Raw genomic sequence first — 15,601 nt, forward strand, 5'->3', positions numbered from 1 at the left:
CACTATGGGTTTTTGTTGAGAATGTAAAATTAAAACACCCTTTTATTAAACAGCTCTATTAAATGTTCTATATCACTTGTCTGTAGAAGATTACATTAGATGTATTATGGTCAGTTTAGTTACATCTGTAATATTCTCATCATTTATGGGCTATAACTGCTATAGAATCAGCAGCACTAAGTATGTCATAAAATAGCCATCAGTTTTGCATTCATTTCTTAAAATATGGCTTCTCTTTAACACAATTGAGTACCATTAAGTTTTATTTTATAATCATTAGTAAAAATGTAAAAAAAGGAGATACCTCATATGCCACATCTCATGGTCTCCTTATCTTTATCCTATCCTAGGCAAAAGCTAATTATACTATGTGGGAAATACTGTGATGAGTGCTGCTGCCTTACAGCTCCAGGAACCTGGGTTTGATCCCTGTCTCAGTTAACTGACCATGTGGACTTTGGCTCTTCTTCTTATGGTTGTGTGGGTGATCTTGTTTGTTTCTGTATCACTTGCTGTGTATGTTTAGCTAATTGACAAATCTAAGTTTCTCCCAGTGCAAGTGAGTGTGTATGTGTGCATTATTGTGCCCTGCAGTGGACACCCAGTGCTTTCAGGGTAAGCTTTAGCTCCCTGTGACCCTGTATGGACTAGATGGGTTCAGTAAAATGATGCATGGATGGATAGATATATTATATGATAGTTTCGTGTAATGCTTTGTCTTTTTTGTTGCTGTGTTTTTTTGTGATGGCAAATTATGAATTATCTAGTATTAGAGACGATAGAGTTTAAATGAACATTTACTACACATTGAAACAGTACTTGCCTGAAACATCTACAAAAACAAATTAATAAAAAGGTAAAAACATAATAATCATAAATAACATTTTCTTTACATATATGGAATTGTAAAATCTTGAAATGATTAGTATAAGGAAATGAATACAATTGTATGAAAGTGTGGTTGCATGCTTGAAGATGTCTAAGGCTGGTTCCTGCTAAATAGAATCTATTAGGCTGGTTCCTGCTAATAGAAGACATTGCAGCCCCCTGCATTCCTCTGCTGGATTAAGCAGGTTCGAAAATGGATGGCTGCCTGTTTCTTTTTCTTTGTCTCCAATCAGTTTGTTTGACAGTCCATTAATTTTTCTTATCTTTTTCTTTCCTCATTAGGTTCTAAAGGGGTTTCCAGAGTGTCTGCAGGCTGACATTTGCCTTCATCTTAACCAGAATTTGCTCCAGAACTGTAAGGCATTTAAAGGAGCAACAAAAGGTTGCCTGAGAGCTCTGGCAATGAGGTTCAAAACAACACATGCGCCCCCTGGAGACACTCTGGTCCATGGCGGAGATGTCCTGACTGCACTTTATTTCCTTTCCCGAGGCTCAATTGAGATCCTAAAGGATGACATTGTGGTTGCAATTCTCGGTAAATAGGCAAGCATGTTCTGCTGAAAGATTTTTTAAAAAAAGCTGACTGCAGCAGCTCATTGCACAATTCAGTTCGGTTATCAAAGGAAAATCTTTACAATTATATATGATATAATAGTTAGCTTTCTCTGTGTAATACACTAGAAAATTGATGTGTAATACATTGAGTTATACTCCGACAAATCTGTTACTAGTTGGTTTATTGTGCCCTTTGTTTTGCATGTTTGTGCTAAACTGAGAAACACTTTCTTCTCCCTTTCTTTTTTTTGGCCAGTAGGACTTCCACTGAGCTCCACATGGGACTCCTCTGCTTTCAAAAAAGGGGGAACAGTAGCACTTCTTATTGTCAAGGTCTTTAACTGTGTCATAATGTTGTATATTAACAACAGAGAAATGTAGAAAGGCCTAATTTGCAAATTCAGATGCCCCTTTCTAATATAACATACAGTGCATCCGGAAACTATTCACAGCGCATCACTTTTTCCACATTTTGTTATGTTACAGCCTTATTCCAAAATGGATTAAATTCATTTTTTTCCTCAGAATTCTGCACACAACACCCCATAATGACATCATGAAACAAAGTTTACTTGAGGTTTTTGCAAATTTATTAAAAATAAAAAAACTGAGAAATCCCATGTACATAAGTATTCACAGCCTTTGCTCAATACTTTGTCGATGCACCTTTGGCAGCAATTACAGCCTCAAGTCTTTTTGAATATGATGCCACAAGCTTGGCACACCTATCCTTGGCCAGTTTCGCCCATTCCTCTTTGCAGCACCTCTCAAGCTCCATCAGGTTAGATGGGAAGCATCGGTGCACAACCATTTTAAGATCTCTCCAGAGATGTTCAATCGGATTCAAGTCTGGGCTCTGGCTGGGCCACTCAAGGACATTCACAGAGTTGTCCTGAAGCCACTCCTTTGATATCTTGGCTGTGTGCTTACAGTCATTGTCCTGCTGAAAGATGAACCGTCGCCCCAGTCTGAGGTCAAGAGCGCTCTGGAGCAGGTTTTCATCCAGGATGTCTCTGTACATTGCTGCAGTCATCTTTCCCTTTATCCTGACTAGTCTCCCAGTTCCTGCCGCTGAAAAACATCCCTACAGCATGATGCTGCCACCACCATGCTTCACTGTAGGGATGGTGCCAGGTTTTCCCCAAATGTGACGCCTGGCATTCACACCAAAGAGTTCAATCTTTGTCTCATCAGACCAGAGAATTTTCTTTCTCATGGTCTGAGAGTCTTTTGGCAAACTCCAGGTGGGCTGCCATGTGCCTTTTACTAAGGAGTGGCTTCCGTCTGGCCACTCTACCATACAGGCCTGATTGGTGGATTGCTGCAGAGATGGTTGTCCTTCTGGAAGGTTCTCCTATCTCCACAGAGGACATCTGGAGCTCTGACAGAGTGACCATCGGGTTCTTGGTCACTTCCCTGACTAAGGCCCTTCTCCCCCGATCGCTCAGTTTAGATGGCCGGCCAGCTCTAGGAAGAGTCCTGGTGGTTTTGAACTTCTTCCATTTACGGATGATGGAGGCCACTGTGCTCATTGGGACCTTCAAAGCAGCAGAAAATTTTCTGTAACCTTCCCCAGATTTGTGCCTCGAGACAATCCTGTCCTGGAGGTCTACAGACAATTCCTTTGACTTCATGCTTGGTTTGTGCTCTGACATGAACTGTCAACTGTGGGACCTTATATAGACAGGTGTGTGCCTTTCCAAATCATGTCCAGTCAACTGAATTTACCACAGGTGGACTCCAATTAAGATGTAGAAACATCTCAAGGATGATCAGGGGAAACAGGATGCACCTGAGCTCAATTTTGTGCTTCATGGCAAAGGCTGTGAATACTTATGTACATGTGCTTTCTCAGTTTTTTTATTTTTAATAAATTTGCAAAAATCTCAAGTAAACTTTTTTCATGTTGTCATTATGGAGTGTTGTGTGTAGAATTCTGAGGAAAAAAATGAATTTAATCCATTTTGGAATAAGGCTGTAACATAACAAAATGTGGAAAAAGTGATGCACTGTGAATACTTTCCGGATGCACTGTATAGCCTTATATTCTGCTTTGCACAGCTAGGTACTTTGAAAACATAAACTCAAATGTGTTTCGCAAACATTTAGTGCCAATGGTGATACACATCTGTAATATTGTAGAAAATGCTTTGCTTATCACACAGAATCTAAGCCCTAGGCTCTTTGCTATGTTGGAGCATATACTCCAAACTGTTGCAATACTATATACAGCACTTTCATCTGGACACGACTGTCAGCAATTTAATGCCCACTTTGTTTCATGGGTCCAGATGTGACTGTCAAATGAGAATACACATCTGGGGACAACCCATTATAAAGTGTTAAGTGAATAGCAGTGAAATCCTGGGCTGAAAAGGCTACATCCACAGGGCTTCTTCCTGAAACACCCTCCAGTCCATGTATTTCAAACCACTACCATAGTATCAAGGAGAGAGCAAAGGATACTGAACAAAATGCTGACTGAAAATAAAAAGCTAAAATTGCTGTTATCCATTCAGGAGCTCAGTAGTGCAATGTAACTGAAGCTTGATAATTAATTTGCATGCTGTAATGAGTGCTGTGACAGTGAAGACACACATACACATGCAAAGACCACCGCAGCTACTGGGCTTCACATGTTTGAGGAGTGCCTCTGTCTGCTATGATATCTTTTTAATTACTGCACCACTATATGACATAACAGCAACAAATAGAGTTTAGATAAGTATTGTGGTCTATGTATATATACAACATTTTAAAATGCAGCTGCTATTTTGTCATGGCATGTGTGCATTTCCAATCATACGAAGATATTAAATTTCTTTAGTTATTTGTTTAGATGTACAGTCAGGAGATAGATGCTGTGGAGCCTTCTCCTTGATTTTATTTGTGTTGTTAGGCAGATTTTGTTGATTCAAGTAAATAATCTGCGTCTCCTGTGGCTTTTCGTTATCAGCTCTCTTAACAGCAGTCCTTTTGATGGGATGTGACACACTGTTTACTTCAAATGCATATTTTGCAGTTGATATACTTGTTTCTAGTTGCCATTTGACTCCTATGTTTTTGTCATAAACCAGGGCACGTACAGCCAACCTAACCCCGACGCAGACAGGCAGGAGACAAGTTTTGCACACAGCACATGGTTTATTTACAGTTCTGTGCACACAGTAAACCAGCACCAAGACACAACACAGTCCCTTCTCTGCCGCCAGTCCATCCGCCTCCACTTCTCCTCCGAGTGTGGTGGAAATGGAGCCAAATAGGGCCCTGCAAATGTCCATGTGCCCCCACTGAAAGCCAAGGGGGCTGCACTCTGTCGGTCCGGGGAAGAAATGTTCTTAAAAATGCACTCTCCCCCGGTCCTTTAATACTATGGGCACCCCGGCTGGGTAAGAGCTCCAGCCACCTGTCACACTGAACAACAGAGAGCACACGCTGCACTTGCAACAACATATTGTTCGTGTTTGCCATTCTTCCATTGATGCCATTGAATGCCAATGTGTAATCTGATGCTACAGAATGGTTTTTCCCTTGCAACAGGTTATGTTTATTTTTAAAACCTGTAATGTGCTCTCTGCACACACACCACACATCTACAGGTCTGCACTCACAGGTGACACTCAGTGAGGCGTCTAATTGTTCCCACCCATTTTTAAGCACAATTCACTCATAGTTGTTTCCAGACATATGTATTATATGTCTGGCTTCAGCAAAACTTACAGTATGCCCACTAGGGAGCTGGAGCTTCACGGACTATCTAATAAACCTGCTTACCTGACTCAATGATTGTTAGCCATAACATGGCTACTTAGTAGTTGGAGTATCAGCCAATAAGGAACACCCATGCTTGTTATGCATATTGAGGATGCCTCCTTTCACCTGTGCTTACCTGGAATTCATAATGAGCTATTAATTCCCAGGTAGGAAACCACAGGCAGACTAACAGTGAAAGTAAACTGGTCTTCTATTCAAAATAATCTAAGTGTAATACAATATGCAACTACCCATTGCTGTAGAGCAAGAGAGCGGGCAGGGATTGATATGGGTGGGGTCAGATGCCAGAGCCCTCCAACATTCAATAATCCTGACCTCGCTGGACCATGTGACTAAGTGTTAGTGTATAAGGTAGATATGACATTAGATATGTATTTATTTAATCAATTCACTAGAGAAAAGCCAAGCAAAATGACACCTTTTATTGGCTAACTAAAAAGATGTCTTGCCTGAAGAAGGGGCCTGAGTTGCCTCGAAAGCTTGCATATTGTAATCTTTTTAGTTAGCCAATAAAAGGTGTCATTTTGCTTGGATTTTCTCTACATTCATAATGGCTAACATGGTACAACACCCTAGTACTATCATTTCACTAGTAATAAATCCTTTAATTATTCCGTTTCCCAGTATTGTTTATTTATTCATCACCATACAAGGTAAAGACCATCGCCTACTATACCAGCATGCAGCATTATCATATGTTTACAGAGCTGCAGCACCATGAAGTCAGTGTAATTTTAGAAATGCCAAAACAGTTTTATCACACCAGTTTTAGTACATATGTTAAGATTTTGGGCTTGTGTGGTTAGGGTTCAGTCTAAACCATTCAGGATAGGGATTAGTGTGGTTAGGGTTTAGTGTGAAAAGTAAATGGTCAAACTTGGACATCCAACCCCACCACATCTAATGTCACCCCATCTCACATCCCACAATAAGGAACTTCTCTTTGAATGTCCAGCTGGCATACATTACTTGTGCACCAGAGTTTTGTAAACTCCACTAAGTGTAAACTTTACTCTCAGGTAACAAGTAACCATTAGTTCCTGTTAAAGGCAGTGTGTAAATATTAGTTCTTAGTTTAGTTAGTTCTTTGAAGAGGAGAGAAGGAATACTCTGCATTTACCAATCTGTAGGTTCAATAAAGTATTCTTTAATCCAAAGTTACAACAAGGTATTCTTTATTCCTCTGTGTGACTGCTTTGTTTCATTTACTTATCTTAGCTGCTATTATGAAAATCCTTCTAGTTTCATTCTTCAGTGACATCTTCCATCTGTAATAAGAAATTCAGATAACACACACATGTAATTGTAAAGGCATAACAAAGCAAATTTCAGCATGTATGAGGATCATTTAAGAAAACAAAAGAATGCAATCATGCAGTAGATCAAAACTATTTTCATATTCTGTGTCAAAACTTACTTATATTCGAGAAAATAAAAAACTTTTTTTTTTCTTTTGTTCATTATATTTTCTCTCACACATTTTCCCTGCGGTGTTTAAAGCTAATGCATTGGATGTTTTCTACTTTATTCCATACCCGAAAAATGTACAGGGTAGGTTAAGTAGTGACTCTTATTTGGACAAGTATGAGTATTTTTCTGTGAATGTGCCAGTTTGCCCTACAAAAGATTGGCACCCTGTCTAGGGTGGGTTCATGACTTCCAGTCATTGCTACAAGGATAGGAATCATGTCCGAACAGCCCTGATCTGGATAATTTAGACTGAAAATGGATGCATTGATTTAACCACCTCAGTGTTAGAATTACAATACAAGGACAAAACACTAAAAACAAACTAAGGCACCAAAACAGAAGGAAAACCAGACTCAAAACAAGAAACACATTAAAGAAATAGCAGCAATGTTCTTTTTTTTTTTCATTAGCATTTTATTTATTTATTTATGATGGTATGTAGACACTCGGTGGGAGAAAAAATAAAGTAATCACCTCCGTTCTTTCCAAACCCTTAATTTTTAAATTTATTTTCTTTTCTCTGAAATCTAGGTTTTTCATAATTTCACTTTTTTTTAAAACAAATAAAAACTGGTCAGAGGTGTACAAAGCTAATGAAACTAAGTGAAGTGTAATTAAATATTGAAGCATTTATAGACAAAAATACCCAAGCCCCTAAGTGTTTGAGCTACTACTCTTGCTGTTCTCCTTGAAGATTTTATTACATGGTTACACACAGTGACAAACTTGCATGTATGGCTACTCTAGTTTCCTTCCAGACCCCAGAGATGCACATGTTAATTTGACTGATAGCTCTAAACTGACCCACTGTGAGTGTGTTTGGGCATATATATATATGGGCGTACAGTGGTGTTGCATCCAGGGTTGATTCCTACCCTGTGCAAAATGCTTTCGGGACTGATACCAGGCACGCATAATCCTGAACAGAAATATATGAGGTTAGGAATAAATGGATGGATGTTTGAGTTACATATTACTGTAACCATTAAATGTCTTTTTCTCGCTGTATCAAGTGAAGAACAGTTTTTGAAATGCCCAAGATTATTCTGGGAGGAGCAGAGAGAAGTTACATACAGTAGGTTAGGTTGGCCTGGGCTGAACAGCTAGGCATGTTGCCACTGCAAACTTCACTTGGATAAGCTGAATGTTACTGAAGTGGAGTTTCTCTAGAGAATATGTTTGTGCTGATCCAGCAGACACAATAAATACAATCTGTGCTCTCTGCTGTTCTATAGTAGTTGATGATTTGGCTATTATTTTCTATTTCTTGTTTGTATAATATAAGCATTCAGGCAAAAAAATGGTTTTGAATTGCTCATCTTGTTCCAGCACAAGTTGTTTAAACACAAACATCTGGCATAATAAGGTCATCATTTTCCAAAACCGGTATACATTTTTAGAAAAAAAAAAGTGACAGACAAGAATAAAGTTTAGTATTGCTGACATTTATATTTTTTCCCTTATCCGTTTGAAACATCCTCTGTATATTTTGTTATTTCTGTGGAAAGTTTTCATTGTACTCCAGCAAAAGGAGTCACATCTTTTGTGAAAGCCAATAGAGCAGTTTCTGTTGTTCTCCCAGGTACGTTTCCAGCCTTGTGTTATTATGATTGATTCCTACTCAGTTTCTTCAAAAAGTGGCAGTAAAAGTCTTAAAGCTAATTTCCTAGTACAAACCTGAAATTATGGGATCTTTATTCAGTGCTATGCTTTTACTCCATAGTTTCTTTACCAATGTTAGTGTAAGTAGATTCATTTTACATATGGACATATAGCCAGGGCTTAGTGTTTATTGGGGATATATTTAGTTTCTGCCCTTAGTTCAGAAGGTGGGAAAAAAACTACAATATGAATGTGCTGTGCTGTCCCACTTCCACTAAAGAACACTTTTTCACTCAAATGACTGTCAAGACATATCTAAAATAGACTCACCTTATTAGCATTTGACTGGCCTCTGCCCATAGTTTCTCCATTTGCTTACAGTTTTCCTGAAGCCATGCCACTTTGTGTCTGTTGCAGTGCGATATCAATCATGCTGAAGTCTAATGATTAAAGAAACTAGAGAAATAAAATGGTGGAGCTTGATGATTGTTACAGAAACAGGTTTTTATTTTTCCTTTCATATAAACCCTATGCAGTGTGAAGTACACAATGCAATTTAAAAGTGAGTAGCCACTTCAATTCATTATCATTCACTTTCATTTTATCTCATTAAGTGTACTTCCAGTAATTATCTCAGTGTGCTGTATGATAATTAACAAGTTAGAAAATGTGCGCATGGCATAGCATTCAGGTGCATTTGGCAACTAAGTGAACTAATATGAAAGTTGGAGTATTTCAATTTTTTTTTCTTGATCCAACAGTCAGTTGTTCCATGTGTGTTAATTAGATAGTTTTATAACAATGAGTCATATTCAAAAGTAATAGTGATACTAAAATGCAGTTTCATGCGTTAGTAGACTACATGAAATTTGTACTAACAGCACTTTACATTGAAATTAAAAATGGAGCACAAATAGGCTTCTGCTGGCTCAATGGTTTTCATATGCAGCAGATTGCAATTCAAGTGATGTGAAAATGGCATTGATTAATGTGTGTTAGTGGTAGAAGGTCTATGACTACCGTAGATACTTGCGTATAAGTCGAAAAATTTATGCCTTAAAATTCATTCAAAAAAACAGAATCGACTTATCCGCGGGGCAACACAATTGTCCATAGAATTTGGGTAATGACATTGTACACTCAACGCTTCATGGTGTTAAGTCACCGGTCATCTGCCGTTTCCCATGGTCTTTGAAATAATTATAAGCCAGCAATACTATTGCTAATGAGCTAGTTTTTTTTAAATTTCATTAAATAATTCTTTAAACTGTGAAATACTTGAATTTGAGCATTAGCTTTTGCAGGTTTTGGATAACAAATATACCATTAGCTGCCACGTGCAACCAGATCTGGAATCAAAAGAACCAAGGCAATGCACTCTATCAATGTGATGCAAGCGCAGCCCGCGATTCAAAAAATTTCTCTGCCTACCTGTTTGTCTCGTCTGACAGTAGCTGAAAAGCAGCATCAGGAGAGAGCAGCCTGAAGTAGTCCAGCAGCGGGTGATCTGTCGTGTCCAACAGCAAGCCATGCTGTCTTGTGAAGTCCGGTAGCCAGTTCAGCTTCCATGGATCAATGTCTGGGTATTCCTCCCACGTGAACCTTGCCGTAGCTGCATCGGCTGCGCGAATCTATTCAGCTGGCAGCCGATCAGCTGGTGCGGCATCGGCTGGTGTCCGATCAGCTGATGCCGGCTTCTCACTCTCTTGCTCGATTCCTGATCACTGTCAATAAAATTCAATTCTGAAAAACCACAGTCCGACTCAGAGATAATGTGCAAAACATCATCTGCCAAGTGTTTTCTTTTCTGCACTCGCTTCGCTCCCATGTGACATATCGATGCCATCTTGCCTTTGTTTACATTTCGCAACTCACGCACACGCGAGGATTAGTTGCCGAGTCAACGAGTCTAGCATTCCTCCAAGCACAGAGGGAACGCCTGTGACGTGACAGTGAGTTTTGTCGCCATTAACAGCTGATTGTCGCCCTCTATCTCTGATAGATGTCAAGTTTTACCCTTGACTTATATGCGGGTCATAACAAATCTCGTAATTTTCGGCTTAAACAATACACTCAACTTATCTGCGAGATCGACTAATATGCGAGTGTCTACGGTAGTTAAAACACAGTACTTTGGTAAAGTTACATAAATAAGTAAAAACTTGGAAATGAACTGATTTATTGTATAACAGGAATACTAGTTATAAAATGAGAGACAAGAAGATCAGGAACTTGCCGCAATTGTTTATTTTTATCTTGGACTGAAAGATCAGGGGCCTGGCGCTAGAGCCACTGAAGCCTCCCACTTCCCAATGCCACTGTCCATTTCTAAACCTGCCTTATCTTTAGATCAGTTAGGTCAGCTGCACCTCTCCAGTGTTATCAATTAGTTCAAACACCATTTAGCTGCAGGGTGATAACATCTGTTCTTTACAATAATAATCTGCTGATAATATTGTTCCATCAATTCAGTCTTATATACGTATACAAAATTGGTTTCCCTTTTCATTTATTTTCAAATATGTGACGTTTTTGTGCTCTTTTAGTTAACTTACCTATAGCAGTAGGAGAAGAGCACCACTGTGTGAGTTGTTTGTGCATGCGCTCTGACAAACATCTCACAAACTTGTTTTGTGCATCTGAATGATTGTTGGATAAGAAAAACAGGAAAATTTACAAAATATACAAGTTTATTGAAGTTGCACAACATGTTTCTCTGTTTTAAGATGGACGACTTTACAAATGCGCCAATGCTTTTCAATGGGAAAATTTTAAATTTTAAAACTTTGTACAGCATGATCTGTTCGGGATATCTGAATGAAAACTAAACTGCCTTGATAAATTTATTTAAAGAATAAGTGTGCCACATCTCAACAAAACTGATCCACCAGGGGCCATGTTGTTTCATTTGAACAGACAGTCAGTCAAACAGACAGATAGACATGGGCTTTCGCAATTGGTGCTTGATTCTTAAAATGCAAATGCACCTAAAAATATAGAAAGGCAAAAGTGCAACATTAAAAGAAAACATAATGTGGAAACACAAACTGAGAAACATCATTCAAAATATACACATTTTAATGTATACATACATACATACATATATTCTTTATATAAATGGTGGATTTAACTTCATCTAATATCTTAACTGTAAAAAAGCTATTATTAGCCATTGACTTTAAAGCATCTGTGTATGAAATTTTAAAAGTCTATTGGTAGTCAATTGTCCTTTGGACTGGTCACCATGATAATCACTGAGAAGCAAATGGGGCAAACAAAAATAGCTGTAAATGTTATCATTGATTGTTAAAAGACAGGAAATCAGTTGATGACAAAGTTAGAGAGACAGATATTGTACCTATAAAAAGAATTTACCCCACTGGAAATTTTAGCGGTTTATTATCATACAGCTCTGAATCACAGTAGGTTTCATTTGGCTTTTTTGACACTAATCAACAGAAAAACACTATTTAACATCACTGTGAAAACATCTCTTCTAAGTGGTCTAAATTAGTTACAAATATACAGGTAAAACACAAAATAATTGATCACATAAATATACATCACCTTCAAGTCAGCATTTGTTAGATACAAATTTGGCAGCCATGACTTCCTTGAGTCTGTGTGCACAGGACTCTCTTTCTTTCCATATCAACTTAAAACACTGCAATTTCTCCCCCATTCGTCATAAACTACTCAAGCTTTCTCAGGCTGAATGTTGATCCTGAGTGAACAGTCTTTTTAATAGCCAGCCAAACATTGTCAGTTGAATTGAGATCTGGACTCTAATATTGTTATTTTCAAGACACTCCTGCGCAGCTTTGGCTTAATGCCTGGGGTTGTTCCGCTGGAAAACAATTCTCCCAATGCACAGGTTTTTTGTAGATTGCATCAGGTTCTCATTTTGCAGTATTCTTTTTATCCTCACAAGCCTTCCAGGGCCTGATGCAGAGAAGCATCTGGACAGCATGATGCTGCTACCCACCAGGCTTCATGGTGGAAAAGCTGTGTTTTTGATCAACTACACTGTTTGGCTTACTTTAAACATAACATTTAGTAAAAACTTCAATTTTGGTCTCATCTGACCATAAATCATTTTTCCAGCTGACTTCACAATTGCCTTCTGGCAATGCCTTGCTGAGATATCATGCGTGTTTTTTTAACAGCAGTTTTCTCTTTACCATTCTCCCCTGAAGCTGCAACTGGCAAAGTATTATTTTATGCACAATCTCTTCAATTTCATTCAGTGTAGCTTGTTACTCCTTTAGAATTATCATAGATCTCTTATTGAGCGCCTTCACATGTCTTCTTTTTGCACGATTACTCTTGTCATTTGTTAACGGTTTAAGAAGTTTCTTGGATTGTTCTTTTTTTTTCTTTCCTTCATTATGATTGTTCTAGTTTGTGAATTTCCCATTGGGATTAATAAAGTATCTATCTATCTATCTATCTATCTATCTATCTATCTATCTATCTATCTATCTATCTATCTATCTATCTATCTATCTATCTATCTATGTAGGTAAGGCCACAAAACCGACTCACCAGAAGTTGTGTCTTAAAGGAAAGGTGCATTTATACAAAAGCTACTGAAAACCCTTGACTATATATAGGTGATATCCCATAAACTAGTTATGTGACTTGTAAAACCAATTGGCTGCTCCAATAATGATTTAAGTGTGTCATATTAAAGGGGGTAAATACTTACATACATCATCAATTATTTTGTGTTTTATATTGGTAATTAATTTACACCAATTTGTAGATATCTGTTTTCACTTTAATATCAAAGAGTAATTTTGTTGTTTATTATTTTTGTTTTTTGGATTTTATTAAAATCAAATTACATTCCATACAAATAAGTCAAGTTTTACAAGACTTTGTTCGAAATAAATCACTCCCCACCCATGAGAAAGAGAGCTAGGCCAGCAGAGTAAAACTTTAAGCCAGTAAAAATAAGTAAATAGATAAAGTAATAAATGAATAAAAATAGAGTAAAAAAAGAGGGGAGAGAATCTGCTTCCTCAATTAAAATGCTTATTCTAAAATGTTATTGATTAGATCCTGCCACGTTCTGAAAAAGTTTTGCACAGATCGTCTAAGTGAGAAATAGATTTTTTCCAATTTCAAATAGTATATAACATCAGTTACCCACTGACTTAAAATAGAAGAGTTAGGATTCTTCCAGTTGAGCAAGATAAGTCTCTGTGCCAATAGTGTAGTGAAGGCAATTACAGTTTGTTTGTCCTTCTCCACTTTAAGCCCATCTGGAAGTACACCAAACACAGCTGTTAATGGGTTAGGAGGGATTGTGACACCAAGGCTGTCTGAAAGGCATTTAAAGATTTTTGTCCAAAATGATGTTCATTTGGTGCAGGCCCAAAACATGTGGCCCAGTTAGGCTGGGATTTAATTGCAACGATTGCAGACTGGATCTTGCCTTGGAAACATTTGGACAATTTTAAATGAGAGAGATGTGCTTGATATATAATTTTAAGTTGAATAATTGCATGCTTTGTGCATATGGAGCTCCAGTGAATTCTGTGCATGGCTGCCTTCCATTGCTTTTCTGAGATGTTGAGTAAGAGATCCTTTTCCCACTGTACTCTTGGATCTTTGAAAGAGAGGGACTGTAAAATGGTTTTATATATAACAGAGATGCTGTCTGAGTCCTCAAGACCTCAAGGTCGGTGGGAGGTGAGGAAAATTGGGCAGGTTTTATTTAACAAAGTTTATGATTTGAAGATAGTGAAAGAAATGTGTTGATGGAAAGTTAAATTTGGAGTGTAATTGTTCGTAGGATGCAAAGACATTTTCTATATACAAATCTCTAAGTGATTTAATGCTGAATGTTTTCCAGACATTAAAAACTGCATATGTTTGAGAGGGTGGAAAAAGGTGGTTCTCGTGCAGAAGTGCCACAGATAAAAGCTTAAAATACTTCCTACATTGGTTCCATATTCTGAGTGAGTGAAGTACAATTGGGTTGTTAGTATATTGGCGATGACTTGTACTTATTGGGGTACAAAGCAAGGAATATAAAGTACTGCAGGATTTTATTTCTATTGCTTTCTAAGCCTGTGTCTGTTCAATCTATTTGTGTCCATGTCCAGGTTTTTATAGCTTATATATTTGCTGTCCAGTAATAAAATTGAAAGTTGGGTAGAGCTATGCCACCTTCCACCTTAGGTCTTTGTAGGGTCGCTCTTTGGATACATGGATGTTTTAAATTCCAAAAAAAAAGAAGCTTAGAAAGGATATTCATCTTAACAATTTTAATTCTTCCAGCTAAATTGAGATGAAGGGTAGACCATCTATGCAAGTCTTGCTTAATTTTTTCCATACAGACAGAAAAATTTTGTTGATAAAGAGCTTTATATTTACTTATGATGTTGACCCCTAGGTATTTAAACTGATCTGCAATGTAAAAGGGAAGGTGTCCAATCTAATATTATGTGCTTGAAAATTCACTGGAAAGAGCACACTTTTATTCAAATTAATTCTGAGACCAGAAATCTTTTGAAATTCTGTTAGTGCTGTTAGGACTGCAGGCACAGTATTTTGTGGATCTGATATATACAGCACCATATCATCTGAATATATAGAAATTTTCTTTTCCAGTCCTTCTCTGACAATCCCCTTTACCTCATAAGCATTTTGACAATGAACTGCCAGTGGCTCAATGCAGTGGTTACAAGGGGCATCCTTGTCTGGTACCACGTTCTAGTTTAAAGTAATCTGAATTCATGTTGTTTTTCTGCATCCAACAATAATAATATCTCCAGGGTGTTAGATTTTGTGGGTGAATATATTACATTAAACAGGCGTCGAGGATTGGAAGCTAAATGTCTGCCTTTAATAACTCCTGTTTGGTCTTGTGATATTACCGAAGGAAGCACTTTCTCAATCCTTCTAGCTAGGACTTTGGAGAGTATCTTAACATCATTATTCAGAAGGGAAATTAGTCTGTATGATGTGCATTGTAATAAGCCCTTATTTTGTTTAGGAAAGATGGTAATTAATGCTTGGTGAAAAGTTTGAGGTAGAATTTTATTGTCTCTAGCTTCTGTAAAAATTGCTAATAAAAGGGGAGCTAGCTAAGTTGAGAATTATTTATAAAATTTGGCAGGGTAGCCATCAGGGCCTGCTGCTTTCCCACTCTGAAGTGAGTTTATAGCATCTATTAATTCTTATAATGCCAGAGGTTTATCCAATTCCTCTGCACTGACAGTATCTATTTGTGGTATCTGTAATGCATCCAGAAATGCATTAGATTGTGTCTTGTCTTCTTTAAACTTTAGAATATAAGGGC

General features: G+C 37.7%; 1 protein-coding gene across 3 annotated transcripts in view; it reads left to right on the plus strand.

Annotated features, from left to right (window-relative positions):
• LOC114655421 (potassium voltage-gated channel subfamily H member 7-like) overlaps nucleotides 1–15,601 on the plus strand; it is a 431,541-nt gene that overhangs the window by 346,213 nt on the left and 69,727 nt on the right. For all 3 annotated transcript variants that reach the window (XM_051931419.1, XM_028806393.2, XM_051931420.1), the window contains one exon: nucleotides 1,180–1,423. In XM_051931419.1, the coding sequence (XP_051787379.1) occupies nucleotides 1,180–1,423 (244 nt within the window). The remainder of the gene's footprint in view (nucleotides 1–1,179; nucleotides 1,424–15,601) is intronic.

Source organism: Erpetoichthys calabaricus, chromosome 8, assembly GCF_900747795.2.
Source record: "Erpetoichthys calabaricus chromosome 8, fErpCal1.3, whole genome shotgun sequence".
Lineage (NCBI taxonomy): Eukaryota > Metazoa > Chordata > Cladistia > Polypteriformes > Polypteridae > Erpetoichthys > Erpetoichthys calabaricus.